General features: G+C 38.7%; 1 protein-coding gene across 1 annotated transcript; it reads right to left on the minus strand.

Annotated features, from left to right (window-relative positions):
- Positions 1 to 8752: 8752 nt before the first annotated feature.
- On the minus strand, positions 8753 to 17806 carry LOC128206935 (neurocan core protein-like). The gene is made up of 4 exons (XM_052909675.1): positions 17355 to 17806; positions 11982 to 12060; positions 9949 to 10112; positions 8753 to 9522 (listed from the first exon to the last, which is right to left on the minus strand). Exons 1-4 carry the CDS (start codon positions 17721 to 17723, stop codon positions 9139 to 9141), a joined length of 996 nt encoding a protein of 331 aa, XP_052765635.1. The 5' UTR covers positions 17724 to 17806; the 3' UTR covers positions 8753 to 9138.
- Positions 17807 to 21405: the final 3599 nt, after the last annotated feature.

Below are 21405 nucleotides of genomic sequence, written 5' to 3' on the forward strand. Positions count from 1 at the left end.
CGTCTGTTCGAGGCAGCGTCGGTGATGGCCATCTGTTCGAGGCAGCGTCTGTAGTGATGGTCTTCTGTTCGAGGCAGCGTCGGAAGTGATGGTCATCTGTTCGAGGCAGGGTCGATAGGAATGGCCATCTGTTCGAGGCAGCGTCTGAAGTGATGGCTATCTGTTCGAGGCAGCGTCGGTGATGACCATCTATTCGAGGCAGCGTCGGTAGTAATGGCTATCTGCTCGAGGCAGTGTCGGTAGTGATGTCTTGTTTATTGAGTTTTACAGGTCACTTTATTTATTAACCAGGTTTTCACATAGTGAAACCTGGTTATTAGAATAGCGAACGTCGTTGTTTTCGGGCGGCCGGGCGGCGTCAAACTCACCTATGAAACTGAATAACTTTAGTAAGGGTTGACATATCTTAACCAAACTTGGTCCATAGAAAGAGTTTATGGGTACCTTTCATGTGATTGTGTTTGGGGTCCCTAGGGTCAAGGTCAAGGTCACCGTTACTAAAAATACAAAAACGGTTGAAACTGAATAACTTTAGTTAGGGATGACATATCTTGACCAAACTTGGTCTATAGAAAGAGTTTATGGAGAAATTTCATGGGATAGCGTTTGGGTTCCCTAGAACAAGGTCAAGGTCACTGTTACTAAACATACAAAAACGGTTGAAACTGAATAACTTTAGTTAGGGATGACATATCTTGACCAAACATGATCAATGGGAAGAGTTTATGGAGACCTTTCGTGGGATTGCGTTTGGGGTTCCTAGGATCAAGGTCAAGGTCGCTGTTACTAAAAAAGAAAAATGGTTGAAACTGAATAACTTTAGTAAGGGTTGACATATCTTGACCAAACTTGGTCTATAGAAAGAGTTTATGAATACCTTTCACGGGTTTGCGTATGGGATGCCTAGGTTCAATGTCAAGGTCACTGTTACTAAAAATAGAAAAACGGTTGAAACTGAATAACTTTAGGTAGGAGTGACATATCTTGACTCAATTTGGTATATAGGAAGAGTTTATTGAGACCATTTATGGGATTGCGTTTGGGATGCCTAGGGTCAAGGTCAAGGTCACTGTTACTAAAAATAGAAAAACGGTTGAAACTGAATAACTTTAGTGAGGGATGACATATCTTGACTTAACTTGGTCCATAGGAAAAGTTTATGGATACCTTTCATGGGATTGCGTTTGGGGTCCCTAGGTTCAAGGTCAAGGTCACTGTTACTAAAAATAGAAAAACAGTTGAAACTGAATAATTTTAGTTAGAGTTGACATATCTTGACCAAACTTGGTCTATAGGAAGAGTTTATGGGTATCTTTCATTGGATTGCGATTGGGGTCCCTAGGTTCAAGGTCAAGGTCACTGTTACTAAAAATAGATAAGCGGTTGAAAGTAAATAACTTTAATTAGGGATGACATATCTTGACTAAACTTGGTGTACAGGATAAGTTCATAGGTACATTTCATGGGATTGCGTTTGGGGTTCCTAGGGTTAAGGTCAAGGTGACTGTTACTAAAAATAGAAAAACAGTTGAAACTGAATAACTTTAGTAAGGGTTGACATATTTTGACCAAATTTGATCTATAGGAAGAGTTTATGGATACCTTTCATATGCTGGCATTTGGGGTCCCTAGGGTCAAGGTCACTTTTACTAAAAATAGAAAAATGGTTCAAACTGAATATCTTTAGTTAGGGTTGACATATCTTGACTAAATTTGGTCTATAGGAAGAGTTTATAGAGACCTTTCATGGGATTACGTTTGGTGTCCCTAGGGTCAAGGTCAAGGTCACTGTAACTAAAAATAGAAAAACGGTTGAAACTGAATAACTTTAGTTAGGGATGACAAATCTTGACCAAACATGATCAATAGGAAGAATTTATGGATACCTTTCATGGGATTGCGTTTGGGGTCCCTAGAGTCAAGGTCAAGGTCACTGTTACTAAAAATAGAAAAACGGTTGAAACTCAATAACTTTAGTTAGGGTTGACATATCTTGACCAAACTTGGTCTATAATAAGAGTTTATGGGTACCTTTTATAGGATTGCGTATGGGGTCCCTAGGGTCAAGGTCAAGGTCACTGTTACTAAAAAAAGAAAAGCAGTTGAAACTGAATAACTTTAGTTAGGGGTGACATATCTTGACTTTATTTGGTATATAGGAAGAGTTTATGGATGCCTTTCATGGGATTGCGTTGGGGTCCCTAGATTCAAGGTCAAGGTCAATGTTACTAAAAATAGAAAAATGGTTGAAACTAAATAACTTAAGTTAGGGTTGACATATCCTGACACAACAAGGTATAAAGGAAGAGTTAATGGATACCTTTCAATGGATTGCATTTGGGATCCTTAGGGTCAAGGTCACTGTTACTAAAAATAGAAAAACAGACACAGGCTCAAGTTATTCTGCCAATCATTAAAAACCTGGTTTCGTCGCATTGCGGCGTTTCTTGTTAGTTATGGAACACACTAAGTAAGGAGAACACTAAGGGAGTTAACTTGGCTGAAGCGCTGTGAATCATCGTGACGTCATAAAGGATGGGTCGGATTGTTCAGCAATTCTTTGATGCACCATCGTGACGTCTTTTGTTAGCCTGTTGCACAAAACCCGATACGTTGTATCCCAAGACGGTGTAAAAGTATTGTTGCCACAAGTATTTCAATATATAATGCCATACAGAAAAAGTATACCTCTCATTCAAGAAATGCAATAGTTCATACCATTGTATCAGATGTATCAATGTTTAAAAGCGGTATGGCAATACCGCACAATTTCGTTTGCTGACGACATAACATTCCGGTTACGATACTTGGTATGACGTCACGTGTCAGCAGAGTGGGGTTCATTAGAAAAATTCGCTGGAAAATGGCCGAGAAGTTCCGCTTGAGTGGATTCCGGGCGTATAACATAAGGTGGAATATGGACAAGCGTAGTTCGTAATACATATTGTTTGCAGACCTATGATACGTTTAAAAGTAAAAGGTTATAGCAATATTCAAATATATATAATATGTTTGTTTTAATTGTTTTAACAGGGATTGTGTGTTATAAAACATGTTATTTATACTACAATTTGAAATGTTGAGGGTTATGTTCGAATCAAGAAAACACATTATTATAGCTTAACAAATTGTTTTTACGAATAATAACAAGACGTCCTTCCGAAAAACTGATCAAACTTTGTAAAGCCCTTTTCCATAGCTAAACTGACATGTATATTGAAAATTTGGTTTATATTTTATTTATAACATAACGTCAGTATAAATCTCCATATTGTTCTTTTGATAATTGAAGCATTCTAGTATTTTCATGTTTACAATATCTGTTTCAAAGCGTTGTGTTACGGCTTCTCTTGCATAATATATAAGGCTGTTTTGCAATAAAATTCTTTGAATTGTAAACGTGACAAAATGAAAATATTACCCGTTGGTGAATTTGCTCCATTAGCTATTACATTGAAGTTATAAAAAAAACTAAATTATTCAGACAACCTTACGCAAATAATACGAATATTGCACATAAATCGTTATTTCGTTATACAAACAGTGAGTGCTGAAATAACATTTTTAAATATTCATTATATTAACAACGGTTTTCCAACAATGTAATGTTTAAGAATGAATTGTGAAGCCGGTTTAGGCATTGACTTTAACAATCGGTCATGTGGTGTTTAGATTTGTTATACCTTGTTCCGACTGTTCAGAACATTGATTAATTTAACAACGCTGTGAACGTTGTAGTTGTTAACTTCCAAATCTTTACTTCCCTGGAAATTTCATGGATACACTCTTCCTAACAAGGTTCGAGACAGCTCTACTTGTTTTATTTGAATAAATTAGCCAAAAAGTTAACGTTTTAAAGTTAACAACTATGTCATTAATCACATTGTTAACTTTAACAACGTTCTTATTGATCGGCCCCAATATAGTTGTAATTAAACTTCCATGAAGAACATCAGTATTCTGTGACAGTGAAACATGGCCGATTGTTCAGAAACTGTTAAAATTAACAACGGTGTTAACGTCAGTATTCTGTGACAGTGAAACATGGCCGATTGTTCAGAAATTGTTAAGGTTAACCACGTATTCTGTGACAGTGAAACATGGCCGATTGTTCAGAAACTGTTAAAATTAACAACGGTGTTTACGTCAGTATTCTGTGACAGTGAAACATGGCCGATTGTTCAGAAACTGTTAAAATTAACAACGGTGTTTACGTCAGTATTCTGTGACAGTGAAACATGGCCGATTGTTCAGATATTGTTAAAGTTAACAACGGTGTTTACGTCAGTATTCTGTGACAGTGAAACATGGCCGATTGTTCAGAAATTGTTAAGGTTAACAACGGTGTTTACGTCAGTATTCTGTGACAGTGAAACATGGCCGATTGTTTAGAAACTGTTAAAGTTAACAACGGTGTTTACGTCAGTGTTCTGTGACAGTGAAACATGGCCGATTGTTCAGTAACTGTTAAAGTTAACAACGGTGTTTACGTCAGTATTCTGTGACAGTGAAACATGGCCGATTGTTCAGATATTGTTAAAGTTAACAGCGGTGTTTACGTCAGTATTCTGTGACAGTGAAACATGGCCGATTGTTCAGAAATTGTTAAAGTTAACAACGGTGTATTCTGTGACAGTGAAACATGGCCGATTATTCAGAAATTGTTAAAGTTAACAACGGTGTTTACGTCAGTATTCTGTGACAGTGAAACATGGCCGATTGTTCAGAAATTGTTAAAGTTAACAACGGTGTTTACGTCAGTATTCTGTGACAGTGAAACATGGCCGATTGTACAGAAATTGTTGAGGTTAACAATCGTGTTTACGTCAGTATTCTGTGACGGTGAAACATGGCCGATTGTTCAGAAATTGTTAAAGTATTTTTTTTCTTTTCTTTTTTCTCATTTATTTTTCACATAGATACATATATCAGTACAGTTTTAAATTCTCAACATATACAACATATCTATGTATGTTGATAGGAAATACATATATTCAGAAACAATAATGCTCTCACACATGCACACGCACAAACACTCGCTCCCACACGCGCACACACGCACGCACACATACACATTTCATACACACCCGATCGTATGATGTTTATACGATCGTTGTCCCCTGTATTAGATTCCATTAATGTTGTTGTTGTTTTTTTAAGTCTAAGAGTTCTTTGTATGGCTAATTGTGTCTTTTTATTGTTAAATTATATTGTATGTTTAAGTACTTCCCATTTTTTGTTGTGGGTTTCAAGTTTGTCATTGTTCAACGCAATTTGTTCTTCTATTTTAATCCTTAATCTCAAATACGTCAAGTATGCATCAAAGGATAGTGTTCTTTTATTATACTTGGTTGAATGTATATAAAATTTCATAAGAATAATAAGAAAGTTGCATATGTTGTTGTATTTGTTTTTTGTCACTGTTCCCAATAAAGCTTCGCGTTTACCTATAATTATGTTAATTGTTGTTGAAGCTATGAAGTTGTTTAATTTATTCCATAATTGTTGTGTCTTGTAACATTCCCAGTATAAATGTTCAATAGATTCAATACCCGAGTTACAGAATGTACATAAGCTACAATCGACAAGTTTCAATTTAAAAAGCAGTTTGTTGGTTGGTATTGTCCTTAAAAGAAGTTTGTAGTAAAAGCTACGTAACGTAGTATCTATTGTAGATATGTATATATTACAGTATATTTTTTTCCACTCAATATTTTCTTCCAGGGCTTCATTCCATTTTAATTCTGAAGCTGGCGATGAAATTGTTGCTTTGTTCAATATTAAGTACAGGATATTATTTCTTTGCCTAGATTCTACCATTTTTTCTCGAAGCGACGTGCCGTTTATGTGGTTAATTCCATCTTTTATCAGCTGTTGTTTCGTTTCTGCAGAAATAGATTTAATGAGGGTCTGATATCTTATGAAATCGGTGTTTACTATGCCGTATAGATATTCAATTTCATTAAAAACATAAAAATTATTGGTTCTATAATCGAAAATGTGTTCAAAAAGTTTTATACCCTTTTCATACCAATGTTTGTAGAAAAGTGTGTTTCCTAGGTTTTGGACGTTTTTGTTATTCCATATAACTGTTTTGGCTATTTTTTATTTTATTTAGATCGTAAACTTGTTTTATTTTGCTCCATGCTTCAAGCACATTGTTCAGAAATGCACATTGTCCTGACACTTTATCAATGAAATATTTATCCATTTCACATTCAAATATTAGTTGGTTGCCATGTGCTTTCAGTTTATTTTTAAAGAAGATTTTCCATTGGCTTTTATTATTATCATCCAAGTATCGTTTAACCCATAACGCTTTTATTGAGTCAAGAAAATGTTCAATGTTTGTTAGTTTTCATCCTCCATATTCGTAATTTTGATACAGTATTTGTCTTTTTATTTTGTCTGGCTTCCCATCCCATATAAATTTGAAGATAGCCCTATTAACATTTTCAATAACGGGTTTGCTTGGATTCGCCAGCACGGTAAATGGATATATTCTCTTTGGTAGCGCATACGTTTTTACAACTGTTACTTTACCCAACAAAGTTAGTTTTCGATGTTCCCATTGTTTTAATGTCTTATGTAGTTCGTTTAGCTTTTTGTTGATATTTGTGTCGATTGTTTGTTGCTTGTTATTGTAGAATGTGATGCCTAACGCTGTCGCATATTCTGAAGTCCATATAAAGGATTTAGATTGACATAATTTAATTGTAGTATTCTTTAACGTTCCCACTCTTAGGATTATACATTTATTAATGTTGAGGATTAGGCCAGAGCATTTAGAAAAGGACTCTAATGATTTGTTCAAGGATTCGAAAGATTTCTCAGAACCATCAATAAAGTAAGTTGCATCATCAGCAAAAAGCGATTGTTTGATTTCCGTATTAATAACTTTGATTTCCCTAATATTGGTATCTTGTTTTATATTGCTAGACAGTATTTGTAAGCAGATAATAAATAAAATCGATGAGAGTGGACATCCTTGTCTTACCCCTTTTTCAATTTGGAATGTTTCAGACAAATGACCATTGTTCGTTATTATGCTTTGTATATCGTTGTAGAAGAGTTTCGTCCATTGTATTATATCCGAGCCAAAATTTAAAGTTTTCAAACTGTCTAATATAAAAGAGGGGTCGACGCTGTCAAAGGCTTTTTGAAAGTCGGCGAAAAATAGGAGTCCGGGCATATTATTCTCTTCAAGGTATTGCATGACCTCAACTATTAGACGAACGTTTTCACCAATATATCTGCCTTTGATAAAGCCCGTTTGTTCGTTATCAATAAGTTCAGGTAAAACTTTTTTTATTCTGTTCGAAATTGCCTTCGTTGCTATCTTATAATCAGTGTTTAATAAGCTGATTGGTCTCCAATTTGAAAGGTTTTCTAAGTCTTTATCTCGTTTTGGAATAAGAGAGATTATACCTTGTTTTTGAAGTGGTGTTAAATGACCATTTCTGAAGGAGTAATTTAAAGAGTCTATTAAAACTTTCTGAATATCGTTCCAAAAAATCTTATAGAATTCTGCAGTGAGACCATCCGAACCGGGGCTTTTATTATTTTTCATATCTTTTAGTGCATTTCCACATTCATATATTGTAAGTAAGCCTTCGCAGGAGTTGCTGTTAGTTTCGGAAAGTTTGTTATTATTATCGTTAAGAAATAAGGCTCTGATTTCTCATCTAAGGTTGTGTCTTTTTTATATAGTTGTTTATTAAATTTGACTTCTTCTTTTAGTGTATTTGTTACGCCTGTGACTATTTCATTGTTTACCTTTAATTTATACACTGTTTTTTTCTCTGCATGTTTTTTCTCAAGGTTCTCAGAATTTTTGATAATTATTACCAAAAATGGTACTCCGAAGTTAACAACACCTCAAAATATTATGAGTTATGCTTTATACAAGCATACATTCGAAAAAGAAATTTATCTTGACTTAATAACTGAAAAATATTTAAAATATACTTAAGTGAAATTTCGAACATCATCACACCAATTGGCAATTGAAACTGGAAGATATACAAACACCCCTCAAAATGAAAAAAAAATTTAAATCCTGCAACATGAACTTAATCGAATCGGAATATCACTTTCTTATAGTGTGCCCAAAATTCAAAGAACTAAGGAATAAATTGTTTAAAAAATATGTTTGCTATTGGCCAACTATAAACAAATTTAACATTCTAATTAGCTCAAAATCAAAGAAAACTATTTATAATATTTCAAAATTCCAATTCTTTGCAAATAAAATTAGACTATCATAAAAACTTTTTTTCAATAACTAAAGCTAGAAACACTTTTGTATAACATCGTTAACATTGTATGCTCTTGAAAATGTCTTGATACTGTTCTATTCTACCCATTTGATTGTATCATATGTTCATGCTATAAACATTGTATTGTTTTATGCAATAAACTATGGAACTGGAACTAGATTTTGCATTGGTTGAAAGGACGGCAACACAGATTGGAAGTTTAACTGAATTATTTTAACGACAATTTAGCCCCTGAAGCACTTTTCCCCTCCATGTCATTTATCTTTATGTCGTGAAATGCTCGACTTGACAGCAGTATACGAAACGTTTGATCATCGCCTCATACGGATTAAATTGTTTGACCAACGACAATCATGTTTATTTTTTAATAACAAATCGGTGTTTGCTATTTTTTTTTTCATTTTGTTATTGTACTGTATAGTTTTAAATATAAATTGAAAACAAACACCACCAAATTTTTTTCGCACATTTATATGACGAAACGAGAATATTATTTAGTTAATATCGTTAATGGATTTTAAGGCTTAAATGAAAACACACATAAGTATCTCCTGAATTAATGTCAACAAAACAATGTACAGTATGATAAGTTAACGTATTAGGAACAGGCAGGAACTGGAACGGGAAGGTAATTTACATTTAGTTTGGTAACGCTAACACAGATCACACCATTTTCAATTTCAAACAAAAATGAAAAGAAAACCTTACGATAAGCTGTTTTTGCAATAACTACAAAGAAGGAGTATAAGTATTCGAAAATTACGTCATTTTATTGATATTTATAAATAATTATATTGAATCAAACATTGAATGATATTCATTTTTTGGTATGCCAGCATTCACAAAATTTTGTTCAATTTCAGGCCACTTTTTTACATACGTATGTTTGATTGCGGTAGCAATTGACATCAGCCCAACCTGTTAATTGATTTGTTATACACATGATCAGGCAGTTTTCTGTAGTACACCCGTTGGGTTCGTTTTCAAGGAAATGTTCATATGACCACGTTTCGTTGGTTTCCCATTTCCATAACCCCTCCTTTTCTTTATCATTCGCTCCAATCCAAAACCTATCTCTAGGAGAGAACTTTCTTTGTAGAAAGTCATATTCATCGGAGCTGGTAATTGAAACTAGTTTAGCACCGACCAGTTCACATTTGCTCGTTGCTGCTTCATAGATGACTTCTTCAGGGAAGAGTCTGTAGCATGAGGTATGGAACAGGATCCAATCAGCCTCACATCTCTAAAATAAAGGTTATTTTTATGCTTTTCGGCGAAATGATGCAATTTGACGTTCATTAGGCCGGTTTGATATTTAAATGTCCTGACCAGGTTGTTTTTCTCATGCAATCTCTAAGCCATTTAGTGTTACACAAATACTATTAATAGGTAACTTACCTTTTGTACCCTCTTGCCATGCACATAAAATTTGCATTCGACTCTGAAAATCTTTTCAAAATTGTTGCAAAAATATGCACTTATATTCGAATACAAAGAATGATGTTATGCCTCATTTTAAGGACAATTGTCGATGTTTCCACTCTACATATATATTATTGTAGATACATATTAGTGGGTATCTTTACATCGAAACTAAAACTATCAACTGTTACCCAAGTATTACGAATTGTAAATACTTAGTAAGCATAATATAGCAAATATCTTATACCTTGCAAGTCAAGTCATGTCTTGTCCAATGACCACCCACGTCACATTCGACACTGGTGAAAGACGGGACGTAGTCGTCTTTACAGCCAAGACGAATCCAGCTGCCGATCTTGTTCACATTCCCAAGAACGACTATGTCATCCGAAACGTTGAGCGGTCCACATTCTTAAAGGCACATTCGGTCGTTAGATGTTGAATATTTTAGTGGTTTAAATTGCTAACCAATGTATCCTACTTGTATATGTTATGTTTATGAATTACATGTAATTAAATATTTTTTTAATCATTTTACGAGAATTATTAACTAATTAAAAAACAGAAGTAGTTTGTCAAACAGTATGCCCCATTCGAGCGCCGTGTTGTCATGAATATTTGACAATTGAATAAAATAAACATGGACCGAAATGCTAGCTGATGCGATCTGATGACCCACAAATCAATATGGGTCATTTTCTGACCACGCCCAACCTCCACGTCATGTTGGAGGACCTTCTGTGCAGACATTGTCAAGTTATCACTCGGGCAAGATTTTCGTGTTCAGGGTTTTTATGAATCTTTTGATCCAATGACTTCTAATCAATATGAGTCATCTACTGGTCGCACCAAACCACCAAGTCAAATTTGAGGACCATATATCTATGAATCGTCTTGTTATCACTCGGACAAGCTTTTCGCATTCAAGGTCGCTGACTTGATTATCTAATAATCAATTGGGGTCGTCTACTGGCCACGCCTAACCTTCGTTTTAAGTTTGATGACCATGGATGCAGGCACGTCAAGTTATTACTCGGATATAAAAAAATCAATAGGGGTCATCAACTGGCCAGGTCCTACCTTAATGTCTAGTTTGAATGCCATGGTTGCAGGCTTTGATGATTTATCGTTCGGACAAGCTTTTCGTGTTCAAGGTCACTGTATCCTTGATGTTTGACCTGATGACCTCAATATATATATATATATATATATATATATATATATATATATATATATATATATATATATATATATATATATATATATATATATGGGTCATCTTCTGAACAGTCCAGGTCACTTGATCTTCGATCTGATGACCTCAAAAGCAATAGGGGACATCTACTGGTCACGCCCAACCTCAAAGATATGTTTTGGGACCAGAGGTGAAGTCATTGTTGTGTGATCATTTGGATAAATTTTGGTCTACCGACCTACCGACCGATCAACATACTGACCGACCGACATATGCAAAGCAAAATACATTTAGTAACTACGTACTGGCCACACAGTGATACCTACTGCGATCAACAAGAAACAGAAGTCACATATGTCCACATACAAATACATACAATGTGCTTTTAGCTCTTATGTTTTTAAGGTATTGTCGTAACCATGGTGTCGTTATATTACCAGTGACAATTCACGCATTAACAGCAAGGCCCATAACTCCGGTTTTAAAATTATTTGGTTATGCATCGTTTTTCCACTGAAAATAATCAATCGGAACACCTTGGCCAATATCCTACAGTACTGTATATCTCGAAGCTTGCCGGAGATGGCCGAGTTGTTACGATTGTGAAAAAAACGGACAGGTGTTGGCGTTTGTTTTCCATACAATTTCAAACTCATACTTTAAACACCATTTTCCTGCTTATTTGAACAATAAACTGCACACCATACACTAGAAATGTAGAACAAAATTAGCAAATTTATTCCAAGGCAGCGACAGGAACAGAAGTGTATATGAAGAGATTGATGGTAAATTACTTCGCAAAGTCATTATATAATTGGGCACACTTATGTTGCAACGAACACATGTATAACTTAGATTAAACTATACAGTTAGATCGAACGATTCTATATCAATTATATTGTATCAAAAGATGTTAAATTGAAGAGAAATGTGGATCAAAGTTAGTGGTCAAAAAAGTGTAGCAATAACAAACGTAAATATATATTGTGGAAACATTGCCTAATGTATGGGAAGAAGTATACACTGTATACAAAACACCCATTTGGCATCACACACCAGGAACACCATTCAATACTAATTCACACCTTTTATTTCGCATGCTCCTGTATCCTTGTCGCATCTCTGTCCCAAACTGCACGTTTTTGATCCACAGGGTATGGTGGCCTGAATAAAAATAAATATATGTGGACACTTTTGTAAAAATACGTTTTTAGTTTAAAGCTAACCCATCCTAACATTTACTAAAGTACTGTGCTGCAATACGAATATTACTGATAATACCAATGTGTTAGTTGGGCCCCGCAAACAGGTGAGCTATAGTCATCAGCCTGGTTGTATGTCCGTCAGTAAGTTTAGAATTGGAAAAATACGCAGCAACTATGAAAGATACATGTGTCGTGAGCGATGTGAAACTTCAGTAAGATACAAAGCATTGTACACAACGATATCAATTTAATGTAAGTTTTTGAGAATTTACTTTTCTTTTTTCTTGCAATTGTATCATCGGTTGTCTAGTTCCTTTAAGAACCATTGTTCTGTACACTTCTGTTCCAAAATAGCCTCCATTGTCTCAAGTGTTATAGCAAACTTAATACATTCCATTTTAATCAGAAGTGAATGAATAATTGATTCCTTAAATTTTCTCACTTCTTTATTCATTATGGTATGTTTGAAGTTTGGTTTGTACTTATACAAGCATAGTTTTGCCATAATGGCGTTTGCTGAAAAGTGGTGAACTGACCTAATGACCGCTCGGCTGCCCAACACAAAAGTTTTAAGAAACGCATTTCGTTTCTAACGTAGTAAGACAGCAACTATAGTATATTTTCTTTTTGGTTTGTAGGGCACGCTATTATTTGAGAGAACGGAACTTTGCAACTTAGCAAGCTGTCAAGATGCAAGTAGACATCAGAAAAAGAATGTTTCATTTTAATTTCTTTTAAATTGACGCCGCCAGTCTGTTAAGTTGCTTATTTTACGCCGCCAGTCGGTTTAGTTGCTAGCTTCACGCCTCCAGTCTGTTTCGCTGCTAACTTCACGCCATCAGTCTGTTTAGGTGCTAACTTCACGCCGTTAGTCTGTTAAATTGCTTACCTCACGCCGCCAGTCTGTTTAGTTGCTAACGTCACGCCGCCAGTCTGTTTAATTGCTAACGTCACACCGCCAGTCGATTTAGTTGCTAGCTTCACGCCGCCAGTCTGTTTAGTTGCTAGCTTCACGCCGCCAGTCTGTCTAGTTGCTAACGTCACGCCGTCAGTCTGTTGAGTTGCCAACTTCACGCCGCCAGTCTGTTTAGTTGCAAACTTCACGCAGTTAGTCTGTTTAGTTGCTAACGTCACGCTGCCAGTCTGTTTAGTTGCTAACTTCCCGCCGCCAGTCTGTTTAGTTGCTAACGTCACGCCGCCAGTCTGTTTAGTTGCAAACTTCACGCCGTTAGTCTGTTTAGTTGCCAACTTCACGCCGCCAGTCTGTTTAGTTGCAAACTTCACGCCGTTAGTCTGTTTAGTTGCAAACTTCACGCCGCCAGTCTGTTTAGTTGCAAACTTCACGCCGTTAGTCTGTTTAGTTGCAAACTTCACGCCGCCAGTCCGTTGAGTTGCCAACTTCACGCCGCCAGTCTGTTTAGTTGCAAACTTCACGCCGTTAGTCTGTTTAGTTGCAAACTTCACGCCGTTAGTTTGTTTAATTGCCAACTTCACGCCGCCAGTCTGTTTAGTTGCTAACTTCACGCCGCCAGTCTGTTTAGTTGCAAACTTCACGCCGCCAGTCTGTTTAGTTGCTAACGTCACGCCGCCAGTCTGTTTAGTTGCAAACTTCACGCCGTTAGTCTGTTTAGTTGCAAACTTCACGCCGCCAGTCCGTTGAGTTGCCAACTTCACGCCGCCAGTCTGTTTAGTTGCAAACTTCACGCCGTTAGTCTGTTTAGTTGCAAACTTCACGCCGTTAGTTTGTTTAATTGCCAACTTCACGCCGCCAGTCTGTTTAGTTGCTAGCTTCACGCCGCCAGTCTGTTTAGTTGCTAACTTCACGCCGCCAGTCTGTTTAGTTGCTAATTTCACGCCGCCAGTCTGTTTAGTTGCTAACTTCACGCCGCCAGTCTGTTTAGTTGCTAGCTTCACGCCGCCAGTCTGTCTAGTTGCTAACGTCACGCCGTCAGTCTGTTTAGTTGCAAACTTCACGCCGTTAGTCTGTTTAGTTGCCAACTTCACGCCGCCAGTCTGTTTAGTTGCAAACTTCACGCCGTTAGTCTGTTTAGTTGCAAACTTCACGCCGCCAGTCTGTTTAGTTGCAAACTTCACGCCGTTAGTCTGTTTAGTTGCAAACTTCACGCCGCCAGTCCGTTGAGTTGCCAACTTCACGCCGCCAGTCTGTTTAGTTGCAAACTTCACGCCGTTAGTTTGTTTAATTGCCAACTTCACGCCGCCAGTCTGTTTAGTTGCTAACGTCACGCCGCCAGTCTGTTTAGTTGCAAACTTCACGCCGCCAGTCCGTTGAGTTGCCAACTTCACGCCGCCAGTCTGTTTAGTTGCAAACTTCACGCCGTTAGTTTGTTTAATTGCCAACTTCACGCCGCCAGTCTGTTTAGTTGCTAACGTCACGCCGCCAGTCTGTTTAGTTGCAAACTTCACGCCGCCAGTCTGTTTAGTTGCTAACGTCACGCCGCCAGTCTGTTTAGTTGCAAACTTCACGCCGTTAGTCTGTTTAGTTGCAAACTTCACGCCGCCAGTCCGTTGAGTTGCCAACTTCACGCCGCCAGTCTGTTTAGTTGCAAACTTCACGCCGTTAGTCTGTTTAGTTGCAAACTTCACGCCGTTAGTTTGTTTAATTGCCAACTTCACGCCGCCAGTCTGTTTAGTTGCTAGCTTCACGCCGCCAGTCTGTTTAGTTGCTAACTTCACGCCGCCAGTCTGTTTAGTTGCTAATTTCACGCCGCCAGTCTGTTTAGTTGCAAACTTCACGCCGTTAGTCTGTTTAGTTGCAAACTTCACGCCGCCAGTCCGTTGAGTTGCCAACTTCACGCCGCCAGTCTGTTTAGTTGCAAACTTCACGCCGTTAGTCTGTTTAGTTGCAAACTTCACGCCGTTAGTTTGTTTAATTGCCAACTTCACGCCGCCAGTTATTTTAGTTGCTAGCTTCACGCCGCCAGTCTGTTTAGTTGCTAACTTCACGCCGCCAGTCTGTTTAGTTGCTAATTTCACGCCGCCAGTCTGTTTAGTTGCTAACTTCACGCCGCCAGTCTGTTTAGTTGCTAACTTCACGCCGCCAGTCTGTCTAGTTGCTAACGTCACGCCGTCAGTCTGTTGAGTTGCCAACTTCACGCCGTCAGTCTGTTTAGTTGCAAACTTCACGCCGTTAGTTTGTTTAATTGCCAACTTCACGCCGCCAGTCCGTTGAGTTGCCAACTTCACGCCGCCAGTCTGTTGAGTTGCCAACTTCACGCCGCCAGTCTGTTTAGTTGCAAACTTCACGCCGTTAGTTTGTTTAATTGCCAACTTCACGCCGCCAGTCTGTTTAGTTGCAAACTTCACGCCGCCAGTCTGTTTTGCTGATAACGTCACGCCGTCAGTCTGTTGAGTTGCCAACTTCATGCCGCCAGTCTGTTTAGTTGCAAACTTCACGCCGTTAGTTTGTTTAATTGCCAACTTCACGCCGCCAGTCTGTTTAGTTGCTAACTTCACGCCGCCAGTCTGTTTAGTTGCTAACGTCACGCCGTCAGTCTGTTGAGTTGCCAACTTCACGCCGCCAGTCTGTTTAGTTGCAAACTTCACGCCGTTAGTTTGTTTAATTTCCAACTTCACGCCGCCAGTCTGTTTAGTTGCTAGCTTCACGCCGTTAGTTTGTTTAGTTGCTAACTTCACGCCGCCAGTCTGTTTAGTTGCTAACGTCACGCCGCCAGTCTGTTTAGTTGCTAGCTTCATGCCGTTAGTTTGTTTAGTTGCTAGCTTCACGCCGCCAGTCTGTTTAGTTGCTAACGTCACGCCGCCAGTCTGTTTAGTTGCTAACTTCACGCCGCCAGTCTGTTTAGTTGCTAATTTCACGCCGCCAGTCTGTTTAGTTGCTAACTTCACGCCGCCAGTCTGTTTAGTTGCTAACTTCACGCCGCCAGTCTGTCTAGTTGCTAACGTCACGCCGTCAGTCTGTTGAGTTGCCAACTTCACGCCGTCAGTCTGTTTAGTTGCAAACTTCACGCCGTAAGTTTGTTTAATTGCCAACTTCACGCCGCCAGTCCGTTGAGTTGCCAACTTCACGCCGCCAGTCTGTTGAGTTGCCAACTTCACGCCGCCAGTCTGTTTAGTTGCAAACTTCACGCCGTTAGTTTGTTTAATTGCCAACTTCACGCCGCCAGTCTCTTTAGTTGCAAACTTCACGCCGCCAGTCTGTTTAGCTGATAACGTCACGCCGTCAGTCTGTTGAGTTGCCAACTTCATGCCGCCAGTCTGTTTAGTTGCAAACTTCACGCCGTTAGTTTGTTTAATTGCCAACTTCACGCCGCCAGTCTGTTTAGTTGCTAACTTCACGCCGCCAGTCTGTTTAGTTGCTAACGTCACGCCGTCAGTCTGTTGAGTTGCCAACTTCACGCCGCCAGTCTGTTTAGTTGCAAACTTCACGCCGTTAGTTTGTTTAATTTCCAACTTCACGCCGCCAGTCTGTTTAGTTGCTAGCTTCACGCCGTTAGTTTGTTTAGTTGCTAACTTCACGCTGCCAGTCTGTTTAGTTGCTAACGTCACGCCGCCAGTCTGTTTAGTTGCTAACTTCACGCCGCCAGTCTGTTTAGTTGCTAGCTTCATGCCGTTAGTTTGTTTAGTTGCTAGCTTCACGCCGCCAGTCTGTTTAGTTGCTAACGTCACGCCGCCAGTCTGTTTAGTTGCTAACTTCACGCCGTTAGTTTGTTTAATTTCCAACTTCACGCCGCCAGTCTGTTTAGTTGCTAACTTCACGCCGTTAGTTTGTTTAATTTCCAACTTCACGCCGCCAGTCTGTTTAGTTGCTAGCTTCACGCCGCCAGTCTGTTTAGTTGCTAGCTTCACGCCGTTAGTTTGTTTAGTTGCTAACTTCACGCCGCCAGTCTGTTTAGTTGCTAACGTCACGCCGCCAGTCTGTTTAGTTGCTTACGTCACGCCGCCAGTCTGTTTAGTTGCTAGCTTCATGCCGTTAGTTTGTTTAGTTGCTAGCTTCACGCCGCCAGTCTGTTTAGTTGCTAACGTCACGCCGTTAGTCTGTTTAGTTGCTAACTTCACGCCGCCAGTCTGTTTAGTTGCTAACTTCACGCCGCCAGTCTGTTTAGTTGCTAACTTCACGCCTCTAGTCTGTTTAGTTGCTAACTTCACGCCGCCAGTCGGCATGTTGGTGTGTTAATAAAGAACGAATATGATACCAGCATATCAATCGACATAAATGAAAATTTTATACCTGATGCACAGTAGTAATTAACTTTCTTGTAATCCAAAGGGACTTACCAAAAGTTCCTGTTTTGCCCAATATACAACGCCGTTTTCTTCAAATGGTTCACTGGTAGATACATCAGTCAAATTCCCAAGAATGTCCAGCTCACAGAGTTTGTAAAGATTGTAATAGTTAAAGGCCCGACAGGCCACCCTTGCTGTACACTCTTCCCAACACTTTTCCAGGCTGATCTGGGTAAAGAACGCTGTCGGTACGGTTACGTTATATTTCGTACTGAACTGCAGTTCCGATGTTCGAAAACCAGTTGTCGCTATGGTTGAACTAAATGAAATAAATATCGCCAATAATTGCAGCCCTCTCCGTCTGTTTGCAATTCCGCCAAATTCAAAATGATCCTCCATTTTTCCTTTGAATTCGGACATAAGTAACGCAAAGTCAACGACAAAACACGAAGTTTCGGTCAATTTTCAAAAAGAAACGAAAAGAGGGATCGAATGAGAAGCTATGCCATTGCCTTTAACTGCGCAACTGAAATAGGTTCGCTTGTTTCAGTATCTTTGGTGATATTAATTATTAATCTAATTATGAATTGCAAACACGCATTGTTCGCGCTTTAAATGCAATATCAATATATTGTTTTCATGTGAATTCAGATTAATGTCTACAGGTATCATTTTGAAACGCATTGTTGAAAGTTTGTTCAGGCCTGAAACAGTTGTTTAAATATGCTATTCTTCAACGCAAATACAAAGGACCTGTCACAAGTCGTTATATAATACACAAAAAGACTAATAATTTATTGAACTCGTCGAAAAAGGAGAGTACTATATGGCGACTCGTGGCAGATCCTGTATAAAAATTAATTTAGGGATGCAAACGAATATTCGAATATTCGATCGAACGTTTGGTACATGTATTCGAATGTCAAAATCGTTATTCGAATATTCTGTTGAATTAATAAATTTATAAACTTTTTGCCTACAACTGTGTTCTTCGTCTGTCGTGTTTTTACAACGATTTGCCCCTATTGCCAGAGGTGTGAATTTGATGACACTATACACGCGTCATATCCTATATATCGTTGGAAATATAAACAGTCCCCGTTTAAGGATATTTGTCCTGTATTGTTATACAATACATAAGTCAAAATCGACGTTTGGCCATGGTGTCGTTTTCTATAAATATATTTCGTAAACATCTATCCCAGAACGAGGCTGCAAATCCCAGGTTGGCGCATATCGTCATTTAACCGGGAAAATACGAAATTTCCCGAACTTATTTTGCATTGTTTACAAATATTAACGCAGTGGAATTGATACTATTCGCTTTTTGTTTAAAATATATCGCTTTTTCTTGGGATATATTCTGAAAATGGAGGAAATTCAAAGGATAATTTGTGGAACAATAAGTGTCCGTCGCGTGTACTGGATACGACAAAGAATGGTCACAGGGCCCCTGCTGTTACGTTAATAAATAATAGTTTACTATAATTCTTAAACGTTCATTTTGATATTCGAATATTCGATCGAAAGAATTACCGAATATTCGAATATCAATTTTGCCGTTCGTTTGCATCCCTAATTTTTTTCGAGTAGGCATAAAGTATATCACTCCGCATATTTGTAAACATTTTAATTGGAAAAATGTAATAGCCTAATTTTCAGCAATCCAGCAAGACACATGTTTATTTCTCTTTTGTTTCATTATAGCAAAAACGTTTGCATAAAGTAGTTCATTAACCAACTTCTTAGAGGCAAACGGTGGCAGTCATCTTGATTTTACAGGCGATTGATATTAAATATAATTAAACAGAAAATGAGCATATAACAAATGCTGATATAAATTCTTTCTCACCCAATAGTATGCTAAATGAGAGTAAGCTACCTAGAAACGGACTAAACAAACTATTTCATAAGATTTAAAAAAGGAAATTTATTCTGCAGAACGATGGTGGTTCCATCCTCTTCTCCTTTCAATGGTGGTTCATTCGATCTCGCCCCTTCTAATAGTGGTTCATTCTTCTTCCTTCAGTCCCATTAGTTTTTTTTTTCTTTCCTTCTCCCCCTTCACGTGGTTGTTCAATCCCTCTTGCCCATTCTATAGTGTTTACTTTCCTACTCCCTTCCTATTGATGGTTCCATCCAGCCCCACCCCTCCAATGGTGTTTCCTTCCCTCTTCCTCTTCTTATTGCTGGTTCCTCTTTCCTCTCCCTTCCAATTGGTGGTTTCTCCCCTCTTCCCCTTCATACTGGTGGTTCATTCCATCTTCCCCGTTCAGTTGGTTGTTCCTCTCTCCTTCCCCTTCAAAGTGGTAGTTTTTCACCTCTTCCTCTTCCCCTTCATATTGGTGGTTCATTCCATATTCCCCATCACGTTGGTGGTTCCTTCCCCCTTCCCCTTCGAACTGGTGGTTCTTTCGAACTTCCTCTTCCAATTGGTGGTTCCTCCCTCTTCCATTGGGGGTTCATGCCCTGTTCCCCTTCCAATTGGTGGTTCCTTCCCGATCCCAAATTACATGGTGGTTTCTTTTCATTCGTCATTGCATTGGTTGTTTCTCCGTCTCCAATTTCCATTTGGTGGGTTTTCCCGCTCCCACTTCCAATGGTGGTTCCATCCATCTTATTCGTCAAATTGGTGATTCAGTCCCTCATCCCCTTCTAATCGGTGGTTCCTTCCCTTCCTCTACCATGGTGGTTCCTTCCCTCCCCCCTACCATGGTGGTTCCTTCCATCTTTTCATGGTTGTTCCTTCCTTCTCCCCCTTCTTATCGCAGTTCCTTTCATCTGTCCTCTCCCATGGTTGTTCCTCCCTCACACACCCCTTCTAATAATGGTTCATTCCCTCTATCCCTGCCCATCGTCGTTGCTTTCCTCTTCCACTTCTTAAGGTGGTTCCTTCTCCCGCCCCCTTTTCATTGTGATTCCTTCCCTTCTCCCTTCCCACGGTGGTTCCTTTCAGCTCCCCCTTCCCATGGTGGTCCCTTCCTTCTCCCCCCTTCTAATCGCGGTTCCTTTCATCTGTCCCCTCCCATGGTTGTCACTGCCTTCTCCTTCTTCTAATGGTGGTTCCCCTTCACCCTGCTCACCGTGGTTGCTTTCCTCTTCTACTTCCAGAGGAGGTTCCTTCTCTCGTCCCTTGTCATTGTGATTCCTTCCCTTCCCCCCTCCCCATGGTGGTTGCCCCCCCCCTCTCTTCCCACTTCGATTGGTAGTTCTTTTTATCTCCTCCTTCCAATAACGGTTCCTTCCCTCTCATACACAATGCACGAATTGCAATGCGCGTATGATGGTATTATCACGTTTGAGTGTAGGCCGTTGCCTTGGTGTAGATATAGTACAGACAATCAATATAAAATGTGAAACCATGATATTGCATTGCAAATGAATAATGTCCTGAATATTGTCTGCATTAAATAAGTGATTAAACAAGTTGATCCCAGATAAAACAGCATGAAATTATAATTCTCTATAAGTCCCTTAAATCATAAATAAAATATTCAAATATGTATTGCGCAATGTTGTGAATGTGAACGTTTCGCTGCCGACAAACATCAGAAGAATACATGTTCGTTAATCATTGCCTTTGTCAATCAGATTTGTAAATGGGAACGGATAATTTTTCAAGGGAAAAGTCATACAAAATTTAATTGGTTTTCGATCTCAATTATGATAAATTTTCGAATCAGACTTTTTTTATCTTATTGTAATTCCCTCAGCAATTAATCATGACACTTAAAACGGTTGATTTGCATTTTGTTGAAAACTATATTGTATTGTTTTATTAGAGTCGAGTAGTACCAGGGATGATAACAGAGCCAAGTTGCCAATCCTGAAAATGTCTGCGTGGGGTTCAGGGGGCCGCTCAAGGCCCCCGATGGGTCCAGGGCAAAGCCCTGGCGGGGGGATAAGGGAGGCGAAGCCCCCCGAAGCTTTCCGTATTTCAGGGATTCTAATACCCTTTTTTGCCTTAGAATAGTGTTCAAGGAGTACATCTTTCGGTTTGGTAGATAAAATTATGTTCAACAGGAGACATCCACAATCAGATCAGGAATCTTAGCAGTGAAGTTTAACACAGTTGTCTTTAAACAAAGTTAAATTTACTCTT

Source organism: Mya arenaria, chromosome 10 (genome assembly GCF_026914265.1).
Source record: "Mya arenaria isolate MELC-2E11 chromosome 10, ASM2691426v1".
In the NCBI taxonomy this organism is placed as follows: domain Eukaryota; kingdom Metazoa; phylum Mollusca; class Bivalvia; order Myida; family Myidae; genus Mya; species Mya arenaria.